General features: G+C 43.7%; 1 protein-coding gene and 1 long non-coding RNA gene across 5 annotated transcripts; both read right to left on the minus strand.

Annotated features, from left to right (window-relative positions):
• Positions 1 to 690: 690 nt before the first annotated feature.
• On the minus strand, positions 691 to 4,552 carry LOC120696659. Of its 4 annotated transcripts, none has more exons than XR_005684263.1 (4): positions 3,090 to 4,552; positions 2,908 to 2,969; positions 1,901 to 1,976; positions 691 to 930 (listed from the first exon to the last, which is right to left on the minus strand). XR_005684263.1 is itself a non-coding variant. In XM_039979635.1 (3 exons), exons 1-2 carry the CDS (start codon positions 4,334 to 4,336, stop codon positions 2,912 to 2,914), a joined length of 1,311 nt encoding a protein of 436 aa, XP_039835569.1. In that variant the 5' UTR covers positions 4,337 to 4,552; the 3' UTR covers positions 698 to 930; positions 2,908 to 2,911. The 4 variants fall into 4 exon arrangements, 1 of the variants encoding a protein (XP_039835569.1); XR_005684262.1 differs by having other exon boundaries at positions 2,908 to 2,975; XR_005684264.1 differs by lacking the exon at positions 1,901 to 1,976.
• A 2,078-nt stretch (positions 4,553 to 6,630) lies between these two features.
• LOC120696660 lies at positions 6,631 to 8,551 on the minus strand. The gene is made up of 2 exons (XR_005684265.1): positions 8,216 to 8,551; positions 6,631 to 7,079 (listed from the first exon to the last, which is right to left on the minus strand). It is a non-coding gene; the product is annotated as an uncharacterized LOC120696660 (long non-coding RNA).
• Positions 8,552 to 10,547: the final 1,996 nt, after the last annotated feature.

Genomic DNA, 10,547 nt, shown 5'->3' on the forward strand with positions numbered 1-10,547 from the left:
GTTTCTGAGCTCTTTTGATCTTTGCTGAGTGGAGGTGTTTTCTGTCCTTTTGGTACGTGTAGAGGGTCCGCGAGATTTGTGTGCCTCGCTAATAAGTACTTCTCATGCTCGCTGGTAACCCCAGCTGTTTCGATCAGATGTACACACTTTTTAAGCTTTATATAAAGTCGGATGTGATGCCTTTGGTTGAAAAAAAACTTTTGGAATTCGGAGGAAAAAAATGCGTGTTACGAAAAGAGATCGAGCATCGACACTTGGATCTGGGGTTCAGAGCTGCACAGGAGAAGAGTCCATTTTTTTTAAAAAAAAAGAAGAATCCAAGCAGCTTATACGAAGCGTAATTCTAAATTCACATGCAATGGGTCCGCGGTAGTCTGACATAGACACTGTTTTATGCAGTGATAATGTGGCCATGTTTTCAAAGGGCTTTCACGTCAACAAAATATGATTTTAAACAGTTGAGTACGGATCTAAATGGTGGTAACAAATCATGACCCTAGTGATTTGTTCACCGTTCAACTTGACTCTTATAAATTTTTAACTCAAAACTGTATAAAGTTAGAGTCTGGGAGCCTTTCAGGATCCATCACTTAGGTTATCATAGACTAATTTTTAAGACCCTTTACCATTCCTAGGTTAGGTCTTGTCACGCCTAATTTTGAAGAAATAAACCGAGCAGTAAATCATATGTGCGACATGATCAAAATTACACACATACGACGATAACAGTGAATAACAGTAGCAATGCCATAAAGTATCATAGTTAAATTATTACAAACCAAGCCGAAAGTCATTAACATAAATAAATAAGCGTTTCAGTTCGCATTTATTCTAGCAGCAGACATTCCAACTCCACAGGTAGCCCACTGGGGGAAATATACGCCTAGAAGTCCTGAATATCCTTTGGGTACTCCTCAAAATGGCTTTGCTCTGAGTAGTGTTGTAATAGTAAGGGTGAGCACATGTCGTACTAAGCAAGTATATTGGAAAGATAAATGACATGAAAGGCTTATAACAAAGAATAAAGGCTGGCTGAACAAAGCGGTAAGCATTGAACATTAGCAGCTATTTACTAATCTGTGATGAAGAATACACATAATTTCACTAGTAAATGAACTCCAAAGCTTAACAGCATCATCCGCATTCACTTTTTTTAACCTACACCTAGAACAAGAAATAGTGAAGCGCTTGGGGGCTGTTCCATAAATTAACATGCAGGATTGCGATGCTCAATTTTGTCCGTGAATACATTTGCAAGTGAGGTACTATTCAAGTCTTGCACAGACAGAAACGCTTGAAAAATTTTAGAAACATGGCAATAACAAAGCACGAGTAAAGCCGAATTCTTGTCATGGAATATTTAAAAAGCATATTATTGAATCAGCTACTTACTAATATGTTTAATACACTATATGGCTCAGTAAATTAGACAAAAATAATTTCTCATTCTGAAGCGTATAATGCAAAGTTGCAAACTGTGGCTTTTCTTAAGGTGTGTGGCAGAATACATATATAGTGCCTTAAACATCATTTTTAACGCACTACTGATTCAAAACTAGACTGTCATGCTCATATAATGAACAGCACCGCGAGTCCGCCACTGTAATGCACGTGCAAAGATCCTAATGATCAACTATAAAGGGTTAAGCCGCTAAGCAAAGTGCCTGAAGAAAATGTAAGAGCATACCAATTCTTTGTCAGAATTTGAAAAGAAAATGATGTTCAGTATCCACCAGAAAATGCCGTTTATACTGAGAGACGTTATACTAAAAAATCTGTAAAAATCCACAATACAGCCATTCAGCACAACAAGAATGCAGCGCATATTGACAAAGATTTGCAAAAACAACAATAGTAGCTTAATGTAATGAAGTCATAGCATAATGGAAGGAATGCTAACGTTTGTCTACTCTCTACAACCAAGAATCTCTTGGCTTTGCATGCTGGTAACTGGTAATCAGGTGTTGGTTTTACACCTAAAATAGGGGCATGAAAAGAAGATTGTTAAGTGAACGGTTATAACAATTGGATCAATACTATTGGACATAAAAGCACAAAGGCATTACTGTGTACTGTAAAAGATATAAACAGTTCTAGGTTTACTATTAGTTTTGACCATTACTATAAAATAATTCATACATTTGCAACATGCCGCTAGGTTCATCATGAAGAAAAAAAATACTTTCTTAATGTGTAATAATTATATCGTCATAGAAAAATGCTAGTCAAAGTGTCAGCAGAAGATAAAAGAACTCCTATTGAAACAGATTACATGATTTTATCATTGGTACTCGTGGAAAACCAGAAGGAGCTCACCACAGGGTAGACAGGAAGCAGCATGTTAATAAACGAGCTACTTGTAATGCATGCCAAACTAACTGCCAAGCTAAAATCAACCAGCAAACTGCAAAGATAACTTCAGGAGATGTGAAGCAGCAGTATGACGTGTATGGGAACAGGGGATGAGGGATATAGTATTTGCAGAAGCTGGATGAGGCGTGAGTGGATTTTTTTTGGACAATTTGGAAAAGGGGGAGTGTTGGAACAGCCCTTGCCTATACTAGTTGACAGGTAGGCCTTGGACACATGAACCTGAGTTCCTGACACTAAACTAAGAACGTAAATAGCTCTATTGTTGCTGGAGTTAGCACTTAACAGTAGGTGATCAGGCAAAAGGAGAAATCTATATGCAGGAAGCGCCTTTAGCTTACCGCTTCCTAAGAGCAGCTTATTAATTTTGCATTCATTCTCTGTTTAGTTACAAAGTCAAGCAGTAGCACAATGCCAAATGAAAAGAAATCACATCGCTGTAACTAAGATTAAAAAAGAGAGCAGTATTGCCAAATTATAGCATGAGAAACTGATGCACCAGGTATTGTTACAGAAAACAAGGGACGAAGAACTAGCCTCATTATTGAACTTGCTCTTCATATTGCCAATCATTTGCATTCCTTCTGAATACTAGTCCTCTGCTCCTACAAGCACATAACGCAGAAAAAATTAGCAGCTAGCCCAAAACCAAAAATTGATGTCTTATTAGTTAGAGAGAAACAGTGCAGAAAGAAAATAAAGTAAATACGCCTACGCACCACTGATTACGAATGCAGCAGCTGAAAACATGGTGGACAAGGCTACTAGGCCCGGGCATACGGCCATAGAGGCTGCAGTTATCAATTGCCGTTGACAAGCTGCCACTGCCGAGATGGTATTGGGCAAGGTAGGGATGTCCTGAATGAATGTAGACGACACTGTCACCCTTGACAGTCGGCAGCACCTTAGAGGAGACACTTATGCTCCTCTCGTCAATGAACAAGATACTGCCTCCGATGCTTTTCAGTGGGATAAACCTCTGCAGCACAAGGTCCGAGAGTTTGCATACCAAAATTTGTGACCCAAACCAATCGTTGTGGCCAAGCACCAGGATCTCTGACCCACATTCTACTAGACCGTAGACATAGACGAGTTTGTGTTCCGGGACTGTGGCGATCAGCTTTGGCGGTTGCAGAGCACGACCTGCCCCCTCCCCATCCTGATCCTGCACAGGTGGGTCGATCTGGAGAACCTGGTGTACGTTGTTCTCGCCGCATGATGTGGAAGCAGTGTCCACCATGTAAAGCTTTCCTTGGAACGACAATGGCGGATAGCGCATCGGGCACGGCCAGCTTGAGAGAGTCCATTGCCGATCCATGGAGGTAGCAAAGGCCACACGGCTCACCTCGTCAAGTGCGAGCATGACGGTCATGGCTCCAGCGTTGTTGAAGGAAACGGAAGCACAGACGACTTTTGCAAGGCTTCTGATCCTGTAGGGTGCGGGGATGCTATGCAGCCGCAAGCCGAGCTGCGGGAGGAGGGTCCCTAGGGGTGGGAGCTCGGCGACGTCGCCCGTGAAAGGGTGGAGGAGGCGAAGGGCGCCTTCCTGGTCCGGGTCCCGCAGGAGGAGGAGGAGGCCGTCGACGGAGTCGATGGCGCAGTGGTCCCCGAGGAGCGGGATCCGGGCGCGGACCAGGGCCCCCGTGTCGAGGTTGAGGAAGCGGGCGTGGCCGCGCAGGTCCGGGTGGCCGGGGTAGAGGCAGTGGCCCTCGGGGAGCATCATCCAGCGGCGCGGGTGGAAGCGCGGGTCGGCGACGCCGCGGCCGCGCGGGGAGGCGGCGCCGGAGCGCCAGCTGGTGCAGACGGCTCGGAAGCGGACATAGTCGAGCAGGTCGCCCGCCGCCAGCACGCGCGACGCCAGCAGGCCCACCAGATCCTGAGGCGGCGACGCCCAGCGAGATCCGCGGTCGTCCGTGGCGCGGCGGCGGTTATGTGCGCCGCTGCTGGCCCCCGGCGGCGACGGCATCTTGAGTGATCGCTCGCTCGCAATTGGAACCGACCGAGAGAAATTCTCGCTTTATTTCGCGACTTGAATCAGAGGTGAAGGAGCCTAAATCAGAAGGAAAAAGTCCACAGTACCCCCCTAAATTCTGCCTAAAGTCGAACTCAATCTTGATATTTGAAACCGGCTAATTAACAACCCCCAACTCCCGAAACCAGACACAAACGCCCTCTCCGCCCAAACTAGGCCTTGTTTAGTTGCGTAAAGATTTGGGTGTAAAACACTGTAGCACTTTTATTTGTATTTGATAATTATTGTCCCGCCATAGGTTAACTAGGCTCAAAAGATTCGTCTCGCAAATTACAATCTAACTGTGTAATTAGTTATTTTATTTAGCTACATTTAATACTTCATGCATGAGTTGAAACATTCGATGTGATGGAGAATCTTATAAAGTTTTGGAATTTTGAAGAGAACTAAACAGGGGCCCAGTCTGGTTTTGGCCCTGCTGGCATCCACATAGGCAAGGTGTCCGTGAGCCATGAAAACAGATCCAACCTGCCCTTTCTCGAGTTCCTGCCTCCGGTTTTTCCCTCGACGCCGACAGCCACTTCCCCCTTCATGTTCCAGCCTCCAGTTCACGCAGCTCTCCTTTGACTCCGTTTTTGCATCATCCTGAAGCAAATGTCGTAGGGACGGAAGGGGATTCTAGTGTTATAAGGTGAGTACTCGCTCCCCCAATGTTTTGAGTACTTGCATCATCTTGATGATGACAGTTCAGATGAAATACAATTCTATCCGCAAAAAGAAAAGATGAAATACAATTCATGGGGGAGAGAAAGAGCACCGGCACCCAAGCTGTCAATATCAAGACGGAGGAGCCAATCTAGCGGCTGCAGACATCTAGTCGTAATTTGAGAGAAATAGAAACAACATATAGCAGGTTAGCAGCTCTGATAGTGATGCAACAAGGGATCAAGACCTCCCCTCGTCTCCGGCGCCGCGGGTTGACGACGAGCTCGACTGGGATGAGCTCCCACTCCACGCGCTCGCCACCTCCCTCACTGAACTTGCCGGTGCTGGGAGCTGGGACTTACTCTGGTGACTGGTGAGAGAAAGAGGAACTCAAGAAAGAGAGGGAAGAAAATGAGACACCGACGGAGAGAGACTGGGTAGACTGGATCTATTTTGCCTATGTGGATGCTAGCAGGGCCAAAACCAGACTGGTTTGGGCGGAGGGGGCGTTTGTGTCTGGTTTCGGGAGTTGGGAGTTGTTAATTAGCCGGTTTCAAATATTAGGGTTGAGTTTTAGACTTTAGGCAGAATTTAGGAGGGTAATGTGAACTTTTTCCAAATCAGAAATGGTCGGCGTAGAATTTGGGGAACGAACGAACCAAGGAAGCCGGAGAGGTCGGTCCTCGGAAGGGGCTGACCCTTTGGTCACTGACATGTAGGCCTACCAGCTGCAGAGGAGTCTCATCCCGGTCATCCACTTTGGTCACATCGCATGTTCGGACGGAGTATTAAATGTAGTTAAAAAAATAATTAATTATCGAGTAAACTAATTAGTCCATGTACATAGTTAAATTAGTACGAAATAAATCTTTTAAGCCTAGTTAGTCCATGATTGGACATTATTTATCAAGTAACAACGAAATGTGTTATAGTACTAAAATCAACAATTTTTCACCAACTAAATAGAGCCTGAACTAGTTGAATGCCCTTGCTACGGGGAAATAAGAGTATGAGAAGACACTAATATTAGTAAGATGTTTCGAGCCACATCGAGATACACAAGTATTAATTTTACTTGTAAGTGTAAAGTTTTTGATAAAATAATATTATGAAGAAATGCCATGTCATCTTTTTTTTGCTTATGTGGCAAGCTATTTAATGCCATAGAAACTAGCTGATTCGAAGGTTGGAGGGTTGGGACTGCTCTAACTGTAGCAATTGTAACTTGTAGGTGATAAAGGAAAAAAAATTATATCCTAGTAGCAGTATGAACTCTCTTGTAAGTAACCAACATTTGAAATCTAGTCAAGCAATGACTTCCACATAGAGAATCTAAAGAGATACCAATTAGGCCCTGTTTAGTTCCAAAAAAAATTCTACAGTACCCATCACATCGAATGTTCGGACACATGCATGGAGCATTAAATGCAGTTGAAAAAAATAACTAATTACATAGTCTAACTGATTAGCACGAGATGAATCTTTTAAGCCTAATTAGTCCATAATTAGATATTATTTGTCAAGTAACAACGAAATGTGCTACAGTACCAAAACCCAAACTTTTTTGCGAACTAAACACAGCCTTAGTGATGATATATGTACTATAAGATGGAACAACCATGATATTATGAAGGCTTACAAGTGCAAATCTTTCAAGAAAGATGTTCAAGGAAAAAAAAGTGCTCCAGCCTGTTCTGGTATAAACAGTGTTAGGAACAAAGAAATATGATGTTTGTCTCTAATTATATACAACTAATATTTAATTTCCGGTTCGTCGGTCTAAGGGCGCATGAGCACGCATGCACGGAGGCTGTAGGACACCATCTATGAGTATGAAGCACGCATGTTCTGGGTACCTTTTGCTTGCTACTCATAGGATGGTTCTCTCGGCAGAGGGCAAACTGCTCGGTGGACGTAGAAAAACTAGGAAAATTGGCGCGCTTTGCCGCGCCGTTCCCAAAAAACGGTGGTTTCTTTTTTTTTTGAATGCTGAACATGTTGAATGAGCCAGGCCAAAGCGAAGCAGGGTATACTGCGAAGATATGATGAGGTAGTACAATTAGCCGCCAATTGGGTGTTATCGATTTATCATATTAGAAGAACATGTATGCAAAGGCAGCAGTATTTCTTTCATATTAGAGTATGGAGTAAAGTACTTTGGTTGACAGAAGAAACACATCAAAACTGAAGCAGCAAGGGAATCAGGGAAAATGGGGAACAAACTACCTTATGGTTGTTTCAAAAAAAAAGTTACACATGGTTGCCATGCTGAAGAATTTGAGCCTTATCAAAGAAGATGTCTTATCACAGTAGAAATATGTCAAGTCAACAGCCATGTATGTGAATGTTTTATATGTTTGCTGATAAATTACTTTTAGGAGCTAATGTATGGGTATCACATTTACATTTATTATTAAACTAAAAGGTCATCTGAAACCACAATAAAAAAACATAGCAATTTTAAAGAACCTGCAATTTCAACTTTACAAAGACTCAATTGGTGCATATTGTTGGTTATTTTGTTAGATAAACTGTCAAGAGTAATTTGAAAAAAGGCTTAAGCTATTTGTATAAGCAGAAACATATGACGCTATACAAATCCAAAAAAATATTTAGTCCTACTTCTGATTAGTGTAGGTAGGGGCAGAAAAGGTAAAAGCGAAGAAATATTAATTGGTGTGTTCAGGACCATGGATGCCGCACTTTGAACATTGATGAAATTAAGCCTAAGAGCAACACCAAACCATTGCTAGATCAGTCCGCTGCTATGGAGCAAGGTCGATGGAAGGGCTTCATGTCAGCAATGCATATCCTGATTTCTGATGAATACAACTGCACTGCTGAGGATTCAGAGTTGGACTCTGCCACTCCATGCATACCCAGCCATGTTACTAATCAAATTTTGTGGACAATTTCATGCAGAAAATAGTCAAATATATGATTAGAAGAAAAAATGCATTAGATCATGTGGAACTAACAACGCAGCATCAATCTAGCATGAAGAGCGGTAGACATCTGAATGTATTCACTATTGCTACTTTTCTTCAGCGATAAGAGGTTACTTATTCTAACCATCTAACGCTGATGTTTTGAGACGGGCTATGCAAACATAAAAAAGATTACTACCCTCCAAAATCAAATCAGGTCGAATCGATAAGAGGCACTCACCCACCATCGCTGTTCTTCGGAGCTGTCCCTTGTCGGTCCAATCGAGAACTACAAGCAGATGAAGGGGGACGGGGCGGTGAGGAAGCAGTTGGGGCGTTGGGCGGATGAGGGCCGAGGCTGCGACCCGAACTGTTGACGGCCTTTTGATCTCGTTGGAATGGTGCAGTGAGAGAGGGTGTGGCGAGGAACAGTACCAGCAGCGAGAGGGGAGGCGTGAAAGGTCGGCAGCGACCCATTGGAGTCGGCGACGACGGCGAGGAAGCCGGAAGGGGAACGACACAGAGGAACAGGCGCTTGCCGATTTTATGAGCTGGCACCGACGACACACGCAACGGCCCAAGCCCAGCAGGCTGGATCGGCCGACGGCGGTGGCAAAGGGCCACAGGCCACGGTCTCGACCTGGGCCAAAAATCCAGAGTACCTCTCGTCGCTCCCTTTTCTTCCGCGGTAAGGTACACAAGCCGCAGCGGCCGCGGAAGGCGGTGGCGGAAAAAGCAGGGCCCGCGTCGGGCGTCCCTCCCCGTTGGCTCAAGCAAAGCAAGCGACATGTCGACCCGTGAGTGACGGAACGGTCCCAGGAGCGCTACCAGACCTCCACTTCCAGGTGTATAGAGTATAGAGTATTTACTTGCATCCTAATTGGAGATATACCATTAAAACTTTTGGAAGTTGAAAATATACTATTACAATTCACCATATTGGAGATATACTATTAGAATACCTCTTTCCCCTCCTGAGGCCCACCGCAGAGTACAACTCCTCGTATTTTTCCCGTATAGACGTGTATACCCCTCCAATCCATCTACTCCATGCGTCGCGACCCCTGGGCGTCGCGATCCCCCGCCCGACTCCTTGCGTCGCGGCGTCGCCCTGGACTAATGCACTGGCTCGGCGACGGGCGACGTAGGGAGGCAACTGACTAATCTACTATTAATGTAAGAGTACTTATTTTGTAGCATAAATGTTATTACCGCTTTATATAACTTTAATTGAAGTTTTAAACTATTTGGTTTATCGAAAAGCGAGAATTGTATTGTTCTGTAGACGGAGGGAGTCATTACATCTAACTGAAATTATCTTGACGGACATGAATTTCTTTAGAGGCCAAAATATGATCTTCTTGGTTGTTTTGCTATCAGTGTATAGACCTTTTTGTAAGTTAGTGTCTACTGCTAGAGTGCGCAACGGAAATCGGCCCGGCCCGCTATACCCACGGGCCAGCACTCTATCAGGCCTAAGGTCCACCGGAGCTCAACCAACCAAGGCCTCAGGCCTAACTCAATCCAAAAGACTAGCCTGATAGGTGAGTACTACCTCGTCTTATATGTTGTGCTCCCCCACCATCAATTTCCGATATGGGACTAAATCTAACAATCTCCTCCGTCACACATCGGGCCCTACTCTTTCATCACATACAGCTCATGTGATCTCCCGGAAGACGTTCTGCCAGGCCCCGAGTGCAACTCTCCAGCCACACACAATCCGTGCGACCTTCCGGAGACGTTCACGGGCTCCCCCGCCACCATGTGACCCCAAAGATATTCCAGATTTTTCAACCTTCGGTTCTGATACCACTTGTTTTGTGGACAAATGTGTTCTATTTGTAGCACTCAATTTGATTAATACTGTAGATCTGGTTGAATAAAGCATTAATTGTTGCTTCATGTTGAATCATATTAAATTGTATTGTATTTTATTGGTGATATGTTTTTTCTTGGCGGTTGGTAGTCAAGGAAACCACAAATTCCTTGGTGGGTTAGGGCAGCCAAGGATTGTGATTTACTTGGCGAGTACCGACCCCAAGGATATTAATTTGGCGGTCACAAGCTGCCAAGGAAACTAATTTGTCTGGCGGTTTGTACTTTTTCTTGGCGTATTCCAGATTTTGCTATTGTGGTAGTTTCCTTGGCAGCCACACCGCCAAAGAAATTATTCTTGGTAGCCGGCAGCCAGGGAAATTCAATTTCCTTGGCTCTCTATTATTGGTGGATTTTGCTTGGTGGCCGGCTGCTAAGGATCATTTTCTTGGCAGTTTTGCTATATTCCTTGCCAGTTTTTGGCTGCCAAGGCAATTCAGTTTTGGTGTAGTGAGTAGTAATATAGATCCTTGAAGACCAAGCAGATTACACAATTTTAGATTTTTATGTCGGTGAACTTTAATATTTTGTTATAGTTATATTTTTAATATTGATATAATTGGATAATTTATATGCATATTTAGGGATTGCGTGTATTATTCTTATAATAGCATATATATGTGGGTAATTTACACGAAGATTAGGGGCTCCTTTATAATTTATTTTTATAATACCAGAGGTGAGTAATTTAGATA

The sequence above is a fragment of the Panicum virgatum genome, chromosome 3K, assembly GCF_016808335.1.
Source record: "Panicum virgatum strain AP13 chromosome 3K, P.virgatum_v5, whole genome shotgun sequence".
Lineage (NCBI taxonomy): Eukaryota > Viridiplantae > Streptophyta > Magnoliopsida > Poales > Poaceae > Panicum > Panicum virgatum.

Excerpts from the sequence above, each read along its gene's own strand:
- LOC120696659 (XM_039979635.1), bottom strand. The coding sequence starts at position 4,336 with ATGCCGTCGCCGCCGGGGGCCAGCAGCGGCGCACATAACCGCCGCCGC. Across the intron at positions 2,976-3,089 it reads TGCTGCATTCGTAATCAGTG|GAGCAGAGGACTAGTATTCA; the intron begins GTGCGTAGGCGT and ends ATGTGCTTGTAG.